This window comes from Lolium rigidum, chromosome 3, assembly GCF_022539505.1.
Source record: "Lolium rigidum isolate FL_2022 chromosome 3, APGP_CSIRO_Lrig_0.1, whole genome shotgun sequence".
Taxonomy (NCBI): domain Eukaryota; kingdom Viridiplantae; phylum Streptophyta; class Magnoliopsida; order Poales; family Poaceae; genus Lolium; species Lolium rigidum.
This window is the reverse complement of record NC_061510.1, coordinates 10,542,340-10,562,741: the sequence shown is the minus strand read 5'-3', so window position 1 is coordinate 10,562,741 and position 20,402 is coordinate 10,542,340. Positions and strand designations below refer to the sequence as shown.

General features: G+C 44.1%; 1 protein-coding gene across 1 annotated transcript; it reads left to right on the top strand.

Annotated features, from left to right (window-relative positions):
- The first annotated feature begins 8,344 nt into the window (after window positions 1-8,344).
- On the top strand, window positions 8,345-12,320 carry LOC124694474 (purine permease 3-like). The gene is made up of 2 exons (XM_047227458.1): window positions 8,345-9,156; window positions 11,825-12,320. The coding sequence occupies exons 1-2, from the start codon at window positions 8,407-8,409 to the stop codon at window positions 12,155-12,157; spliced, it is 1,083 nt and encodes a 360-aa protein (XP_047083414.1). The 5' UTR covers window positions 8,345-8,406; the 3' UTR covers window positions 12,158-12,320.
- Window positions 12,321-20,402: the final 8,082 nt, after the last annotated feature.

Here is a 20,402-nt window from a genome sequence, read left to right as displayed (position 1 = left end):
GGTCCGCGGGGAGCGATTCAAATTTTGAATCCTCCTCGCCGGAGCTCCCGGCGGTGAGGCCGGCGGCGAGCCCGGCAAGAAGGATGGTCGCGACAAGGAGGCGGGCGACCGCGGCGGTGGCAACGGAGGCACCGGTGGGGGAAGCCCCTAGCAGGGCTGTCGCGTCGCCGGAGCAGCCCCTGGGGAAGGGTCCGGGGTCGGGATCTGGCGATTCCGAAGGCGTCTCGCGGGCGTCCGCGGTGGAGGCTACTGAGGCACAGGATGGGGAAGTCCGCCGTGGTGCAGAAGTGCGGCCGGTGCCGCCCCTAGGGAAGGGGCCGCGCCAGGAAGGGGCGCGGGACGTTGGTGTGCTTGACGCCGGCAAATTTGAGTCGGAGGATAGCGACGATTGGGAAACGATGTCGGCTTCCTCGAGCGGAATGGGCGAGGTGGTTTGCCAGGCGCGGCGGCCATCCTCGTCGGTAACCCTGGGAGGGTTTATCGCTCGGGCGGAGGAGCTGGGGGGCTCCCTTCGCCATCGTCGGCGTGCGGCTATTGCCCCCGGGGAAAAAGGTGCGGGCTTCAGTCGCGCCGTGCCTCGTTTGACTCGCATGGGCGACGCGGGCTGGCAGGCTGCTAGCTCTACAAGGCAGAAGCGCGCTGGAAGTGCTCCGTCGGGGTGGGGGTGCTCGTCTTTCTCGACGCCGGTGGTTCAGACGGCGGCGCCGCAGGTCGCGCGGGAGGCGGCCGCTGGGGAAGACGGCAGTAACCCTAGGGAGACCCCGGGGAGGGGCGGCCTGGGCCTGGGGTGGGCCGCGTCGCCTGTTCTTGGGCCCCTGGTGAGTTTTTCGTCGGGTCTGGAGGGCCCGCCGCTTTGTCCAGATCCGGCTAGTGAGGGGACTCTTATCACTCCCGGGCCTGGCCCATGTAAGCGCTGGAGGTTTAGGTGGCTTTGGATGCCAGCCGGGTGCTCATCCCCATCTTTAGGGTTCCCAGCTCGTCACAGTGAGGTGAGACAGCGGCTGCGCGATCCCTCTGCGCCGCCACACAGGCTCCTCCGTCCAGTCCAAACCCCACCACCGCTCGACCGCTCCTTTGCGGAGGTGCTCTTGGCCGGTGGGGATGATGGGCGGAAGCACCGCTTCGTTGCGGGAGGGCGTAGGGGCGGGGGCTACGGTGGCCGCTGGCAGGAGGGTGGCGATCGCCGGGAGGGTGCGGGCGCCTCCAACTGGCCGTCGAGGGGAAAGGGCTTCCACCTCCAGAAGATGGGCCATGCCATTACAGGTGGTGGGTTCTACAACATCGATGTCGAGCCGCTCAAGGGCGGTAAGAGGGCGGGGGAAGTGTTTGCTGCTGTCATCAAGTTCCTCTCTGCACCGCTCTCGGAGGAACAACTCGCTGCTGAGCTAAAGCACCTGGTTGATGACTTGTGGGATTGGCAGGTGCGGAGGCTGTCGGAGTCAGAGTTCTCCGTCATCTTCCCCACACGTCAGACTCTTCGCTTGAGCACGGGGAGTGGCAAGCTATATTTACCACTCAACAAGAAAGATACGGAGATTAGGGAGGCTTTCAACGCTCCAAAGCCATACCTTGTTCTACCGTCGACTTGGGTCCATCTTACCGGCGTCCCAGAGGACCTGATGGAACGGGAGAGACTTATGGTGGCCTTTGGGATGGTGGGCAGGGCAATTGACGTTGACGATCTATCTATCTTGAAGAGAGAGACTGAGCCGATTCGGATACGGTTCCAGTGCCGGTACCTTGAGCGCATCAAGGGCTCGGTTCAAGTCTTCGTCAATGGTGAAGGCTTCACTGTTGGGGTGCAGGCGGAACGTGGCCCGAGGGATGGGATTGGGGGAGGGGCAGGGGACCCACCACCGTCTCCGGCCCACGATGACAGGGACGAGAAGGACTCGGAATTTGTGTGCTCAGATGGTGAGCGGAACAAGAATGGAAGGAAGGAAAAGAAGAAGGACAAATACCAGAGGTCTGAGCTGGGGCTCGGGGCCGGGGCGGTGGAGGGGGCCGGTGCATCCGAGGCCAAGACGGTTGGGGCCGAGTTGCTGGGCTCGTGGAGTGCCCCGGCCCGTGGTCAGTGGCATGGAGGGTCCGTGGCTTGGGGCTTCAACCAATACGGCTCCAATGTCGGAGTGGACATGGGGCCCCTCCCGATGATGCTTGACAAGGCCGAACAGGGCAAGATGAAGGAGTTGGAGCTGCTCGCACTCAATGCAGGGGCGATGGTGCCGGAGCTGAGGGCGGGAGCGCCGTCGGGGTCTGCGGACTCTATCTCGCAGGTCACCGACCCTCTACCCTCATGGGTGGCTGACAGCCAGGTCGTGGACTTGCCGCCGGCGTTGCTCGCCAATTCTGGCGTGCAGGAGGGGCAGTCGAGCGAGCTTGGGCTTATGGAGGACGAGTCTATCTCGATGGACAACACCGTGGAGCAGCCAAGGGAGGACCTGCAGAACGCGCTGAAGGAGACAACTCCGGTGGCTCAAGGCCGCCGCACAAAGACCATCGAGTACGCCAGGAGGAAGAAGAAGGCAGCGTCTATGATGCCAACCCGCAAGAGCGCAAGGTTCACCGGTGTGCAGGCTAGCACACCGATTCTGGAGAGGGCCGTGAGGCGGGCGGAGGAGAAGGACATGGACGACGTCTCCACCAGGAACGATGAGCAGGAGCTGGAGGGCACGGGTCAGTCGAAGGGGCAGGGACCTGCTGGACGTGCCGCTGGCCGAGGGTAGTAGCTTGCTCGCGAGGATGAGGACTTGATGGGGCTGGACGTGGCGCTGGTGTGGATGACACTGCTATCGGTCTTGCGTTGTATCTGTATTGTAGGTACCAGTCTTGGGGTAGTAGATTTCAGTCTTGCAGTTGGCTGAGTGTTGTGTGGCGTATGGGTGTCAGGTCTCAGACTCAGATGTATGGTTATCTGCCATTGTGGCTTTATTAATTTAAAGCTGGGCTTAGGCCTTATGTTTAAAACATAAGGAGTGCCCACACCATCAGTAGAAGCAAATTTCACTTCAACGTCACCCAACCAAAGCTTAGTAGATGAACAAAATGTTGAAATATGTACTTTTGTTGGCAGTCTTTGGTTGTCTAAAATACTTCCTTTCCAACTCCTTTGGAGAATTATTACATTTGATCCAGGAACTATATATCATTAAGTGTTACTTGCAGTTATCTTGGGGATATGAAACTGAACTTATGCTTAAATGAAGGAATGAGATAAAATAAAAAATAGAGAGAAGAGAACATGAGCTTATTAGATGCTCGCCAAGTTTCAACTTACATATCTACCTTAGATGTATTCTCTATAAATTTGGGGATTTGTTTATTATGCAGTGTGACAAGTGGGACATTTTCCACAATATCTTTCTAGCGGGTGTACCTTAAGAGTGTCAGAAAAACATCAATTAGTACATTTAGTTATTTCATTGGTCAGATTGCCAGGAAAAAAATCAGTGTAAGATGGTGCATAGACTTACATCTCAAACTGAAACCATCCTTTCAAATATTTTGTTGATGATTTTTACTATATTGACCATAGATTTCCATACGGTAGCTTCCAACCATTCCTGTAGAAGACACTTTTGAAGATCTGACAACAAAATGGTAAGATCGTTCATTGTATGACGAGTTGATGACAGACCTAACCATAGTATTATTCCCCTGAATAGAAACAGAGGAATATATACATTGTGCAGGATTCAGGGGCAATAACATTTCACTTTTCCTTTATTTAATTAGCCATCTCCATTCATCCAGCCTTTTACCACAGAAACGAATACTATGTGCAATCCCAAAATAAATAGAAGACTATTTGCCACACAAAGCGGACTGGAACCAAACTCATCAAATCTAACAAATTCTTAGATCTAGTTGCATGCAGGATATATTACCTGCTGCAATGCACTACCAAATTGCAGCTCCCAGTCTAGCAGCTTCTGATTTACCTTTAAAAAGTGTCTGAATGTGATAAAAACAAAGACATGCGTGCATAATTTTAACTATGTTGTAGATGAAGATAAACTGTACTTCCGTAGATCATACGCATGTCCCGTCCTCCTCAATTGGTTTGGGTAGGAGATATACGCAAGCACTGACAAAGGATTTTACCACAAAAAGATTACCTATAGTGAAGGCACACAGTTGCTGTGTGCAGCCCATGAAGAAAAATCCCAGATGAACGAGCACGGTATACCTGAAACAAATAACAGTTATTCCCCTAGCAAGCTTATTGTTTGCACAGGTCCCTTGCTAATATCTCTTCCATTCACCATACTATAAAACAGATTCCTTCTTTCACGGATTTACAAATTGAAGATTGCGCTGCTACGAATTCCTAGTTCATCAACTACAGGCATTGGAACCCTTTCAGTCGACTAGCACCACAAACTACACTTAGAAGTGTACCGCATAGCTCACGAAAAGACAAAAAAAATAGGCTAGACGTAAAATAGCTTGGAAGGTTGACAGCAATTCATCAAGAAAAAAAAAATAGTTTCAAACCATGGGTTCTATAACAGGAAGATACGGAGTACAAAGGAAGATGGAGTAGATCTAGCTCAAAGACGGGCCAGCCAATCTAGATCAAAACATAATGGCGGCCGATCCAGATCAAAATGTAATGGCGGCCGATCCAGATCGAAACACACAGACATACTATGTACTTCTACATCAAAATGACCGGCAGATATCAGCATCCTACGGAAGAACGTTCGGCCCTGGTCGAGCTGGTGCCTGGTGGTGGCCCATATGCTCATCTCGAATTCCTAAACCTTAGGCAGGAGAATTGGGGAGACGAGCGATTTCGAGCCTGTAGTTTCATGGGAAGAAAACAAGGGCAGATTTTGCCAGGACGCATTCCTCTCGGGTCAAACTGCAAACCTACGAGGTGGGAAACAGATCTAGAGTTATGTTTCATGCTGACCCTTAAATCCGAATTGACAGTCCAGATCATCCTGGAATCATGTAGCACACAAACCTATTGTAGCACTACCTGGAACTGGAAGGACAATGAAGAAGGAAAGTGACCGATAATTGCTTCAACCCCAAAACGTGTTGGCCTGTTAACTAATTCGGGCTCAATCAACGTGCAAAATCCAAAAAAAAACACCGGAAGTAGCAGCCCTAGAAAGAAAATGGGTCATTAGAACGGTAAAAGCCTCTATTACGGGATCTGTAACAAAGTATAGCTCGGAAGAACATACCGTTTCGGTAAAGCCAAACTTCTGTAGACCCTTAGATTGTCCGTTCCAACAGCTCGGAACGTCCGGACGCTGCGGAGAGCTTTTGGTGGTTCCATTATACTATTAACTAATATATATATATATATATGTTTCTTGTGGATCTCATCGTAAACTATTGTAACGTTACTAGTTGTGTTGATTCCACCTACATCGCGTGTATGTTCCATTGCGCACGTTATGCTTGGTGGTAAATTTTAGGATCGTTATTGTGTAGATTTTTGCAGAAACACTAAAACCCGCATAGTATCAATTCGGGGCGTACAGCTACGGTCACGCACACAATATTTGCAGCAGCGTGGCATCGTTCCTTTGGGTGTTTGAAGCATTTTTAAAGGTATGAGCTACCGGCGGTGGTCACCGTATTTGTAGAAGAGATGGGCGTCGTGGGAAGGAAACTAAACAACGAAAAAACGAAGCAGGAAAATATCACACACAGTTTGGAAGAAACAAATGGTATGCAAAGAGCAAATGAATGAAGCAAATGGTTTTCTTGTAACCGGTTGCATTGTGTTGCACACGGTTGCAGTTTTCAAATATATGTGCAATAGGTTGCGCTTCGAGCTCGGCTCGATGACCTTCAAACAAGTTCTTTTAAATAGGGCGTAAGCGATCTTTGGTACAACAGACCGATAGGGCCTACCTTGATATTTTTAAAGGTCTTAATTGTACAAGTATGTATTTATTTTGAGGAAAAATATATAATATTGGGTTATTGAGTTGTACCAGTTATCGCGTAGACATTTTTTAGGGAGTTGATTGGTTTGATTTATCTCATGCAACTAGTCTTGCCCAATTGGTGTGATTTTTTCCTCCACATGCATTTTTTCAATTTTCATGCCAAAAACTATACATGTGGGAACATATGGATCATAATATTATTTATGACAGCAGACTCCGGCGAATCTAAATTAGTACCCTCTTTGCTCCCATAAAAATATCCTAACTTCATCTAAGTTTGGATGTATTTATACACTAAATTTCGATAAATCAAAGAGATGGGACGTAGTGAGTACTCTTGTGAAGAACTTTGTACGCTATGTTTCCTTTTACTTGGTGGTAAAGGCTGCACTTATCAAACTGCACAAGGCCACTTTTATGTCATGGCAAGGATTTGGTTGGTTGCACAATGCCCGTGTGGAAAGACCATGTCCAAGCTCTTACTGGGGGCAGGAAGAAACCCAACATCATGCTGTCACGTACGCCCAGGTCCATGCTAGCAGATAAGAAGTAGTAAGTGTGATTGCATTATTTGATCAACCGATCGGATCGCTGATCTTGAGCATTTATGCCACCGGCCAGGGTTTGATAAGACGTAAGTGCAGTTTCCACGTGGGAATCTCAAAGTCGTTTAACAGGATTATCACCACCGTACGCGCAAATATTCTATTGTCACTCACAAAAAGTGACAACAGGCCGGTTCTGTCAGGCTAGCTGCAGAGGTGATTGCCTGGAGACTCTGGTGACTAGGTTGCCTGATCACATTCGAGAAGATTGAAAATAAATGACACCATATCACATTTAATAAACAGAAAAATTGGGAATGTGCAACTCGTAAATAATTATATTGCATCACGCTAGCCTCCGTGGGGAGGTCTTGCGGGCGATTGCGGAGCAGCCCCCCTCGCCGATATGCTGATATTGGCCATCCTTGATCTGGCCATCGTCGGTAGACCCTGATCCAGCTAAACCTGGCTGCCCTAGATCCGGCTAATGACTGGGACTCCTATTCACATGTACCTCCACCGCGCCTAGTGTACAAATGCTGCCGACGGAGCCGAGGCTCGTCGAACCGCCTGCGTTCTGGACTTGTCTTTCAGCAGTCTACACGGACCTCTAGATCGGATGGGATGCACATCCACAAACCTCTACAAAGGTGTGCGTCGTCGTAGTTTTCGTCGACACCGTTGGACACATGCCATAGATTATCATTTATGAAACGATTATCATGGTGATGCACAGGTGGGAAATTTCAAGGCGGTTGAGATTGGAAGGCCAAATGGTCTCTATGGATCGTGTCGTGTTCAGACTAAGCTCCATTGGGCACAAGTTTACCGGCGATGGATTTCGCTCCATCCGTCAGAAGTTAGCTTCTAATTTATAAGAATTTAGATCACAATATAACATTTGGCCTTTAGCATCTTTGTATAATTCTTAACATTATGTTATTGCAGAGGTCGAATATAACATATATCTTATTTTTCTTGTAAATCTCAAACTCCTTGCACAATCGTACTCCATGTTATCTTACCAACTTCCATGCTGCAACACATGCTCAATTATACAGTCTGTTAGGGACTATTTCCTAATGGCCTCTTGGGGCGCACGGATGCATGTTTTGTTTGTACTACTATGTGATTTTCACTGCATGTTAACAGTCAACAATGTGCGATAAATTTATCCATGCAAACTAGCAGCTCACACATCAAGAGTTATATGAGAGCCGTCGGCCCCGGTGGAGAGATTTTTGGATGAAGTCTTAAAGAAAATAGTCAACTATAGCTACTGATTTTAATTTGGACAAAGCAGGCTACAGATAAAATCGATATATTAACAAACTTTTAGATCAAACTCTAAAATCGATATATTAACGAACTTTTAGATCAAACTAAAACATGGATATAAATTATGTTTTTGGAACTATGTTCTGACAAACCCGGCCTCACCGATTGGTATAGAGGCCCAAACTGCCCCCTGAGGGCTGAGACACGTCGGACGGGAGGAAATCGATGATCGAGTAGGAGAAGAACCATCTATCAAAGAGACCACCATTCATTTCAAAAAAAAAAAAAAGAGACCACCATTCGGTCAGAGGATCCGGCCGCGAGCGGTTTCCCACTGCCATATTAATTAGTGGAAGAAATGACGGATAATTATCCGTATTCAGGAAGTATCCGAGATTTGTCTAGTGGCAGGGTGGATACCGACACGACACAGACAGTATTTCGTAGGAAATGTAACGTGGCCGAGGGCGAGCCACATGCTGTGTGTGCATGCATTGAAGAAAGTTGTTGGCAGGCTGAGCATTGGTTTTCTTCAATACACTGCCTAATATACTAGTATAATATTGAGCGAGTGTAGTACGTATAATATAAGTACATGTAATCGACTCTCTAGTCTGTGTAGTGTATGCACGTAAGATCTGGTAGAAACTAGCCCAGCACAGCTCGTCATGGAGGTAGAAACCAGCACAGCAGCCCAGCAACAAGCTGCAAGTCCTGAGCAGCAGCCGCCGCCGCTCCACCGCAACATGCTCGCCATCGTCAACGTTTTCCTGATGGCCATCGGCGCTGTTGCCGGCCCGCTCATCCTCCGCGCCTACTTCGTCCACGGCGGCAACCGGAAGTGGCTCTCCAGCTTCCTCCAGACCGCCGGCTGGCCTCTTCTCCTCCCCCCGCTCATCTCCCGCCGCCGCAAAGACGGCAGCAGCTCGCCTCTTTTCCTGATGCCTCCTCGGCTCCTCGCCGTGGCCGCCGGCCTGGGCGTCGCCATCGGGCTCATCGACCTCCTCTACGCCTACGGCCTCGCCTACCTCCCGGTGTCCACCTCCTCCATCCTCATCTCCACGCAGCTCGCCTTCACGGCCTTGTTCGCGCTGGTCGTGGTACGCCAGCGCTTCACCGCATTCTCCGTCAACGCCGTCGTGCTGCTCACGATCGGCGCCGCCATGCTGGGGATGAACGGCGGCAGTTCCGACCGCCCAGAGGGGGTGTCGCGTGCGCAGTACTACGCTGGGTTCGCCATGACGATCGGCTCCTCGGCCATGTACGGCCTCGTGCTGCCCCTCATGGAGCTCAGCCAGGCGCGGCTCGCTGGCAGGTTGGTCGGCTCGTACAGTCTCATCGTGGAGATGCAGGTCGTCATGGGATTCACCGCCACCGCTTTCTGCGCCGTCGGGATGATCGTCAACAAGGATTTCCAAGTACGTTGTCATCCTATATTTTGCAAATATTGCATGAAGGAGATCGAACCCTGTCTATATTTTTTTTTCTATATATGTTGACACATGCATGGCCAGAGTTACAGGAACCAAAACATGCATGGCCAAACAGGACACTATCTGTTTCCGTGTCGGCAGTCGTCAGAACACCGTACGTGGGTAGTTACGTGGTACCATGATGACATGAATCATCCTCACGGTCTTAATTATGCATGATCCGCGTGGTGGTTCCGAGGCCGTGTCATGATCGATGAGCCCACACGCCCAAATCTCAAATTTCACAACACGTTTTTAAACAAATACTCCCTCACTCTATTCACTATGACATTATGAAAGGTTATATTTTGACTAAACATGGGGCAACATGACTAGACTTACAGACTGAAATGCGTCATACGTATATACATGCATTTTCGAAAATGAAACTATAACATCAAATAAGAGTGATCGGAGGCACTGGTGAAAAATTAGCACCGCCAACTGATTGGAGGAAGTACCTTCCACTATAACTATTAGTTGCTTTGTTGATTTGTTTCCATCAATCTCAAAAAGATCATCATATTTTTATCTTTCATATTATATAAAAGGGATGAAATCAAATTTCATACGGCGTACAAAAAATCAACCTGCATGATAAAGGACCTATCTATTTGTGTGTTGCCACACCACTTTATGTGCGTAGTTACACAGTACGTAGCACCTAGATTAGGCCAACTACATCCCAGCTATATGCATTTCCTACGAGAGTCTGAATCATGCATGATCCTCATCGCGTGTCCGCGTGTTTCAGGATGATCGAGCTAGCCTAGTTGCCCACCTAAACCTTGAATGTCACACCAAGTTGTTGGCCGTGTCTGAGCAGCCATGACACCGACTTTCTTTGAGATATTTTTAGCCCCGTAAACAACGTGTTTATCTACTTATCATCATGTAGACGCTCTCCCTTCCACTTCACAAACAAAACCTTCCACTCTAGCGATTAATTGTGATTATTCTTTCTTTTCATCCATTTCACATAGATCATGATTATTTTTATTTTTATATGAAATCATGGAATCAAAAATCACCTTGTTTACAAATTTTGACATGTTCTACTACTCCCATGTAATAGAAACTATCAAGTAGTGTTGACCCAAAGCGATATTGTCGCTGCAACAATAAGGGTCGAAAACAACATGCCCAGCGGAAGACAACATTTGCAAAGTCATGGAGATCAATTTATAGTGATAGAGCATTTTCTTATGAATGCATTAACCTCACAGATAGGGAAGGCATTGCATTGAGAAAATAGAATGATAATTTCATTGACCTCGATGTGGAAGATGCTGGATGTGAATACACAGTTTATTACGAGTGTTCGCAGAATATCGTTAAGTTTAGTTCATAGAGAAAAAAAATTCATACCAATTTATCAAATAAAGAACATAAAGTAAGGGACTAAGAACATATTCCCTTAATTCCGGTTTAGTAGGCCAACTAGTTTTTACAACACAATGTACCCCTCAGTTTTTATATCTAAGGCCACAAACTCATATTTCAGATACAAAGAAAACACATCCAACTAATAAATAACATGATTAATTATATATAATGCTATAAGGTATTGGGATAATTAAACATGTTGTGTGTGGTGCCTTTTTTTTATTGTGTCTACATGTAATGTTTAAAATAATGATCACAATTCAATGAGGTAAAAAATCTAATCAGTTTTCTCGATTAGTTTTTGCAACTTTATAGAGATGCACGATATATGTTTCATAGTAACATTATATAATAAAACAGAGGGAGCAAAGTTGCAAGTGCATTGCGGGATAACAATTTTTCTCTCCCATTTTAAGACAATTAGCTTTGTGTATCTTCATGTGAAATTTCCTTGCCTAATGCCGAGAATATTACACTGTTTTCTTATTTGACATGTTTCTTTATGTCAAGTAGGTTCAGAAATAATATTCCATTTAGTCAACCAATATTTGTTCACTTACGGTGGTCATGGGTTAGTTCCGCTCGACTCAAAAATCCGCTAACCCTCTTTTTTTTCTAACCACAAGTTCAAATAGGCATCTCCTACATTGCAATATTTTACATTTTTTGATAAAAAAAAACAATGACGTCTCTCACAGAATCTGTAGAAGTTCTCCCAATCATAGACTTTGCCTTCCTGTAGCGGATTATACGCCACCAAGATGTGTTAATTCTTTCATTCTTACTTCACCCTCACATCTTTGTCCTCGAGCAAGCCTAAATTATGCATATCATAATCTAAAATCTGGAGTTGAAAATATCAATTAGGAAATATGCCACAGGTTGGTCTATTCTCAAATGAGTGGTTTTGAAAAAATGTTAGTGCATGACAGGGCCGCTAGGCCCAAGGAATGTCAATGAATGTCTTTCACGGGCTCGAGGGAGTAAGGAATTTGTTGTTAAGCAACCTTAACTTTAAGTTGTGGTGTTTTTGTGCAATCTAATCTATTTTTTTCGACCTGCAATCTACTCTAGTTAGTGTCATATTTTAATTTGATGCATGACGCAATGTGACTGACATATGTGTCGTATTCAATATACTTTCAAATTCAGATGCTATAAAAGATTTTTCTGTGTTGAACATGAACTTGATTGGAAGAAGTTATGGACTGTGTCAAAATTAATGCAGGCTATCCCACATGAAGCCCGAGTGTTTGGCCTTGGCCAGGGGAGCTACTACTCTTTGTTGGTTGGATCCGCCATTGTTTACCAGTTCTTCTTCATTGGCATAATTGGTGCTATCTTCTACGGCTCGGCGCTTCTTTCCAGTGTCATCATGACATTGCTCATATCAATAACGGAGGTGATCGCCATCATCGTTTTCCATGAGCCTTTCAACAGCACAAAAGGCGTCGCTCTCGCACTCTCACTATGGGGTTTTGTCTCCTACTTTTATGGCGAGATCCAAACAAATGCAAAACAATCTGATATACCACCAAATATAGAGCATTTGAGTGTTTAAACCACGGTATATGTTATACCATATTGTGGGTACTTCTCGTGTAATTTAATTATACATCGGCCAGGATACAAACTCAGTGTGTGATATTTCGTTGTGTCTTATCAAACACAAAGGAAGAGTTTCACAACAACTTATTTTGCAATATACTCGATTTTAAAGGAAATCTAAATATGATACCTTTTGTAATTCTTGGTGTGTAGTGAAATGAGATGTAAATATTTTTTTGGTCTATTCCATTTGTGTATATATATGTACACTATTTTCCACACATAAAGTGTTTGAGCTCATATTGATTGGAAGAGTCAAACCGCGTTGTATCGGGCCACAAAATATATAGACATGGATCCTTATAAGACAATATTACATATTTTTTAGAAAAAACTATGTTTCTACCAAATTTTTTTGAATTCCAAGCGCAAAATGTTATAGCATGTGGCTTTTTCCTCACAAAAATATATATGAGTTGAATATCGACTAAGGGACTTTGCAAGTCTCCTTATCCCTCATCCGGGAAACCTTGCAAAACAAGTATTGTCTTTTGCCCCCAACTCAGTCTTGATAGTTGTTTCGCAACATGGTGTATTAGAATTAGATGAAACCACTAGTGTATGCAAACTTTTTAAATATAAATATAGTAAATTGTAGAAAATGTAAAAGGTAATGAAGCAAATTAAAAGTGTGTTCTTATGATAAAAAGTTGACCGGGTTCACCTGACCTCTCTCATAAACATGGCGAGATGAAAATACAAGTTTTAGAAAGATAAATCCATTTGAACTTCCATTGTAGTATTGTGTTCAACTTCATATATATGGGCATCACATTCTTATGTAGTGATGATGCAACACATGGTAATACTTCCCTTAGTGAATTGGACTTTCACATGATCATAATTAAGTGGCTTCCCTTTTAATTATTACGGAGAGTATTGTTGTATGTATTGTCATGATGTTGGATAATCTCATGTGCTACCACGAACCACTACCGGAAACTCTACCTTTGTCGTTTTAAGATGTTTGTCGTGCGTCAAGGACCCAAAAACACGACAAAGAATGTCTTTCTATGTGAGACTTCGATACGACGCACTGTAAAGAACAAATCATGATCACGGTGGAAAAACACACGAAAAAGAAAAAAATGTACACTGCACATTTAAAAAAAAACACGCTGCAAAGAAAATATGCACTACATCGAGACAGAAAACATACGACAAAAAATGTACATTGCAAATACGTGGGACACATGGCTAAACTGGTCGCGTGTGACGAGGCCGTTAAGAAGGCAAGGCTTTGCCATGTGCCTTTTAGCGGATACACGACAGAGAATTATTGCCACGTTGACAGCTCCCTCCCACGCACCGTTTCTTCATGCCTAAACTTTCCCGTATGGGAGGGAGTTTCCTGCTTTTTCTTTTTTATTATGTGTATTGTAAATAGACACAGAAAAGGCAGTCATTTGCCATGTGTTCTGCATATTCACCCGGAAAAAATGGCTTTACCGTGTGTATTTATAGTACACATAACTAAGTCACTTCCCGCCTTTGTTTTCCCTCAAATTTTTCGTGCCAATACCTTCCCGCATTTTTTTCTTGCCCTCGAGCCACTATATAAGCCATGTATTTGATACAGAATTCACAACCCAGTTCTTCTCCACCGGTGGCAATACAGAATTTTCGCTACCGATGGCGCACCATGGATGTGACATAAGTAGCGTGCCACTATTATTAGTTACCTTTGGTGTACACGTGTAGTGTACACACCCGTGGTGCACCGTGTGGTATGCCAGGGGTAACTATTTTTGAAACAAAATGTATACATTGACACCGTGGAAACCGTAATCCCATTAGGTCCCATCGCAGTTTTGTGATTAGCCCCGGTGCCACCAGACATTTTTTCGATGGGTTCTCATCATTGCCACATAGTCAGATGAGGAGAGGCGAGCGCGGATGAGCGAACAAGGGTGGTGCCCTCGAGGAGGAAGGGCCAGGGTACCAATGGTGGAGGAAATTGAGGTGGCATAGAAGGGGTGGCAGCGGAGGAATGGGAGGTGGCAGTTGAGAATGGCACCAGTGGTGGACGAACTTCAGGTTGTGGAGAAATTCGAGATGGTGGTAGAGTAGGGCGCCAACAGTGGAGGAATTTGAGTTGGCGGAGCAGGGCGCTGACGGTGGAGAAACTTGAGGAGGCGGTAGAGTAGGGTGGAGCAAAGGCGCCCCATCGAGAAGGGAGCAGAGGCACTACATAGATCCATGTGAGTGGAGAGAGAGGGAGGAAAAACATAGGAGAGTAAGAGAGGTGTATAAGGGATGTGTGGATGGGGATATGATGGAGTTAGTGGGCTTAGGTGGCCATTTCAAAAAATAGTTGTGGCACACCACTACTAACGGTGTGCTACATGTAAGTCTCGACCCTTTCGGAAATATTTTTGCAGCGAAGTATAAAACATCAGAAAACTCTTTTTCCCCCCGCCCCCACACACACATCGAATTTGAGGATTTGAATATTAATTCCAATGGCCATTGAATTCAGATATACCTTTTTCTGTAGATGTTTTTTCATATAAAAAACTGAAAATGCAGAGCCGTTCTACCGAAACATAGCGCTTTTTGAAAGAAAAAATGAAAATTCATGTTTGTTGTTTTCCCTAATAATTAGATTATGTAAAAATGACTATATCTCAAAGAATTTTAAAATTTCAAGTTTTAATCATATTTTAAATTTTTCTTAACTGAAAAGGCGATCGGGGGCGGGGGCAAAATCTTTCCACACATACATGTGGCACACCACGGGTACCAAATATACGTGTGGTACACCAGTATGGGGTACCCCACGGGTATGTATGGTTATGGTCACGCCCAACTTGACCCAGGAATACTCGTGGCACATTGATGACCCACAAGTATAGGTGTTGTATCGTAGTACTTTCGATAAATAAGAGTGTCGAACCCAACGAGGAGCAGAAGGTGTTGACAAACAGTTTCGATGAAGGATTCACTGTAAATGCTCACAGACAAGTTTTCAGGAGGTTTTGATATAGCAGATAAATAAAATACAAGTAAGTAAAATGCGAGAATAATAATTGCAGCAAGTGGCCCAATCCTTTTTAGCACAAAGGACAAGCCGGTTTGTTTACTTATGATGACCAAACGTTCTTGAGGACACACGGGAATTTAGTCTAGTGCTTTCGCTTCATATAGTTGATTAATCTTCATTGTTTATATAAGTGTTGTGTAGGTGAACCTATGCTAATAGTTGATTAATCTTCATTGTTTATATAAGTGTTGTGTAGGTGAACCTATGCTAATGCACCGCCCTTCCTAGGACTAATACATACTTGTGATTAAACCCTTGCAAGAATCCTCAAATACAAGAAAGTAATTAAGATAAATCTAACCACAGCCTTAAACTCTGAGATCCTGCTATCCCTCATGCATCGATATATCAACGGGGGTTCAGGTTGCTGTCACTCCGGCAACCCCACAATTAGCAAACGAATACAAGATACATTCCCCTAGGCCCATAAAGGTGAAGTGTCATGTAGTCGACGTTGACATGACACCACTAGAAGAATAACACCACAACTTAAATACCAAACCATTAAATATTACTCAACATAGTTCATTACTAACATTTAGACTTCACCCATGTCCTCAAGAACTAAACGACCTACTCACAAGACATCATATGGAACATGATCAGAGGTGATATGATGATGGATAACAATCTGAACATAAACCTTGATTCAACGGTTTCACTCAATAGCATCAATAACAAGGAGTAATCAACACCGGGAGAGTTTCCCCTATGAAATACTCAAGATTCAACCCTAGATATTACAGCGGAGACGAGGTGCAGCGGTGGAGATGACGGTGTCGGTGGTGGAGATGATGATGATGATGATACCAATGAAGTCCAGCTCGATGACGGTGACGATGGCGACGATTTCCCCCCTCCGGGAGGGAATTTCTCCGGCAGATTTATGCCTGTCGGAGAGCTCTTTTCTCTCTGGTGTTTTCCGCCTCGAGGAGGCGGCGATGACTATCCTCGATGTTCCCCGCAGCTTAGGGTTTCGGCAGATGAAGTACGCGAAGGGCGATGGCCGAGGGGGTCGTGGGCCCCCTCCCCACGTGGCGGCGCGCGGCCCATGGGGAGGGCCCATGGCGGCCCTCCTCAGCCTCCCCTTTTGGCTGGCTCCGTCATCTGGAAAAATAGGAGCTTTGGTATATTTTCCGTCAATTGTTGATCTTCAGAAATATTGTATCCTGACGGTGCTTTTTCTAGCAGAATTCTGACTCCGGTGAGTGATTCTCCAATAATCATGAAACATGCAAAATATGTGAAATAACATAAGTATCATCTCTAAATATGAAATATATCAATGAATAACAGTAAATTATGATATAAAATAGTGATGCAAAATGGACGTATCAACTCCCCCAAGTTTAGACCTCGCTTGTCCCCAAGCGAAACCGAACTCCAGTAAACAAGACCACATGTTTATGGAGTGAAGAGTCGATAAATAAAATACGGACAAGAAGCATCACATTTATTAATTCACACAAGACATTCTAGTAAACAACTTCCTCATATAACTCAATCTTGAAACAAGTAAAGAGAAATCACAAATAAAGGTGCATAGGAAATCATAATTGGTGATGGCAAACTCGTTCTTGGTCAAAGAACAATTAACAGATTATACTTATCTTTCGAGCAGAGCCTTTATATTAGAGCTTATATGGCAGAACTTACATGCTCAATCATAACAATCTCCTCATAATCATTGATAACCTTCAAAGTTATATTCATTCAGATACAATTTTGTACCAAACAAGGAAGAATAAGAGACATGATTAAATAGATCACAATATAAATGGTTGGATCACAACAACTCGGTTTCTTTCTTGAGATAGAGGGAAATAGGTTTACTCGACTCAACATAAAAGTAAAAGATAGGCCCTTCGCAGAGGGAAGCGAGGATTAAATCATGTGCTAGAGCTTTTTAAGTTTTGAAATCATATAGAGAGCATAAAAAAAGTTTTGAGAGGTGTTTGTTGTTGTCAACGAATGGTAGTGGGCACTCTAACCCCCTTGTCAAACAGACTTTCAAAGAGCGGCTCCCATGAAGGACGTTATCTCTACCAGCAAGGTAGATCATCCCTCTTCTCTTTTGTTTACACATGTATTTTAGTTTTATTTATGGATGACACTCCTCCCAACCTTTGCTTTCACAAGCCATGGCTAATCGAATCCTCGGGTGCCTTCCAACATTTCACATACCATGGAGGAGTGTCTATTGCAAAATTAAGTTGCTTACTAATAAATGAGGGCAAAACATGTGAAGAGAATTATTAATGAAAGTTATTAATTGGGGCTGGGCACCCCGTTCCCAGTTCTTTTTGCAAAATTATTGGATAAGCGGATGTATATGCCACTAGTCCATTGGTGAAAGTCCGTTCAACAAGATTGAAAGATAAAACACCACATACTTCCTCATGAGCTATAAAATATTGACACAAATAACGAGACAATAACTTTTGAATTTTTTAAAGGTAGCACATGAAATATTTACTTGGAGTGGCACAAAATACCACATAATAGGTAGTTATGGTGGACACAAATGGCATGGGTTTGGTTTAAGGTTTTGGATGCACGAGAAGCATTCCCTCTCAGTACAGGTCTTTGGCTAGCAAGGTTGGTTAGCAAGCATAAAAGTTGAGGGAAACAAATAAATATACATGTGATAGAAACAATCATGCATCTTCTTTGTAAGCACAAACAATTTTAACTTCAGAATACTAAGCTCATTAGCTAACAAGAAAGAAAGATAATGAAATAATATATCTACATGTACTTCCCTCTTTTCTACTTAAGCCTCAAAGTATTGTTGCTCGTTGACCAATGCTAAGTTTGCCAAAACCAAATAGATTTACTTGATGCTCCCAAAGTGATATCAATACTAACAACAAGATCAATCATATAACAGAAATTGCAAACTAAAATAAGTTGTGCAAAACGTAAATGATAAAACTTCTCATTAATATTCCATAACGATAACTCACACCAAGGGATACATAGATAACCAACTAAAAGAGAGATACTTCCACACTGCAAACCATCTTATATGATAACTTCCCTACTCATGATATGACACTACTCGACAGTAAAAAGGTAAAAGATAGTGATGATGTGATACCGCGGCACTCCCCCCAAGCTTGGAACAAGCCAAGGGGGTGCCAATACCAATGATGAATTACTCCTTCGGTGGTGATGGTGAATTCTTCCCGTCATCAGACTTCCAAGGAAGAGGCTCTCCATCAACAAACGACGTCTTGGTCTCAGGAATCCTGAAACTGGCAGCATAGTTTATGTGTTTAAACCTGTTTTCATACTCACAGTTTTGATTCTGAACATCATAAAGTTGCGCTTGGAGTTTGTTGGTAGTGTTGTGAAGCGAGAGGATATCGTCCCACAGCTTTGTAGTCTCCTTCTTGTGTTCATAAATAAGTTCGGACACAATTTTGTGGAAGATGTCCACTTCACGTTCAGCCATCTTCTTGTAGGTGAAGACCTCTTGTTCTAGTTTCTCCATCCTGTCCTCCAAACTTCCTTCTCCTTTAGGACCACGGACATCTTCTATCTGCAACTCTCCATCTACGAGCATCGACTCCTTGGGATGCATCTTCAGCTCATTCATGTACGGGTTGACGACGTTCTCAAAGAAGTTGTCCTTCGGAGTTCCCGACGAAGACATGGTGGCTTTAGATCTGAAAACAATATCTGGCAGAAAACAGCTCGAAACAAAACACGACGAGAAGACGATATACGAACCTCGGAGGATCCGGGGGATTATATAACAAAAAATTTCACGATAAAAGGAAAGTACCAGGTCGAACCCGAGTGGGAGAGGGACTCCGAGGAGCCTTGCCCATATGGCGGCGCGGCCAGGGTGGGGCCCGCGCCACCACATGGGGATGCGCCCTCGTGCGTCTCCTCCACTCCGATTCGATCTCGTTATTTTTCATATTTTCTGAAAATAGCAAAAATATTGTTCGGAAAGTTAAACGCGGACTTTTTACTACCAAAACTGTTACCTATTCGAAGTCGAACTCTGCAGGACTATCAATTTGATCTTTGATGAAAGTTTCGGAGTCACCACTCGAATAACATCAACATCTTCATTATAACAATCTCCAGAAATATAATGTTTGAGTCTTTGTCCATTCACCACTTGTGTGGCATCATCTTTCAGCGAAGCAATTTTTATTGCCCCTGAACGATACACCTCCACAATGACATATGGTCCTTCCCATTTTGAGAGTAATTTCCCTGCAAAAAATCTGAGACGAGACCGATACAATAGGACTTTATCTCCAATATTAAATTCTCTTTTAATGATTCTTCTATCATGCCATTTCTTAACTTTCTCCTTAAAAAGTTTAGCATTTTCATAAACTTCACTTCTCCACTCATCTAAAGAACTCAATTGTAGCAACCTTTTCTTACCGGCAAGTTTAAAATCTTTATTAAGTTCTCTTACAGCCCAATAAGCTTTGTGCTCTAGTTCTACAGGTAAATGACAAGCTTTTCCATAAACCATTTTATAAGGAGACATACCCATAGGATTTTTATAAGCAGTTCTATAAGCCCACAATGCTTCCTTCAACTTACTAGCCCAATTTTTCCTAGATTTATTAACAGTCTTTTGCAAGATAGATTTAATTTCTCTATTTGATAATTCTACTTGCCCACTAGTTTGAGGATGATAAGCTGAAGCAATTCTATGATTAATACCATATTTAGCAAGAGTTTTTCTAAAACCAACATGAATAAAATGAGAACCCCCATCAGTCATAAGATATCTAGGTACTCCAAACCTAGGAAAAATAACATCTAAAAGCATTTTTAAAGAGGTCTCACCATCAACACTTTTTGTGGGTATGGCTTCCACCCATTTAGTAACATAATCAACAGCAACAAGTATATGAGTGTTACCTTCTGAAGAAGGGAAAGGACCCATGAAGTCAAATCCCCAACAATCAAATGGTTCAATAACAAGAGTATAATTCATAGGCATTTCATTGTGTCTAGAGATATTACCAACTTTTTGACATTCATCACAAGATAAAATAAACTTTCTTGCATCTTTAAAGAGAGTTGGCCAATAAAAACCTGACTGTAGAACCTTTTGTGCGGTTCTATCTCGGCGTGATGTCCTCCATAAACACTACCATGACACTTACTCAATATC

Bases quoted from the DNA above. Each gene is read 5' to 3' on its own strand.
- LOC124694474 (XM_047227458.1), top strand. From the start codon at position 8,407: ATGGAGGTAGAAACCAGCACAGCAGCCCAGCAACAAGCTGCAAGTCCT. The intron at 9,157-11,824 runs GTACGTTGTCAT...AAATTAATGCAG, and splicing joins TCGTCAACAAGGATTTCCAA to GCTATCCCACATGAAGCCCG.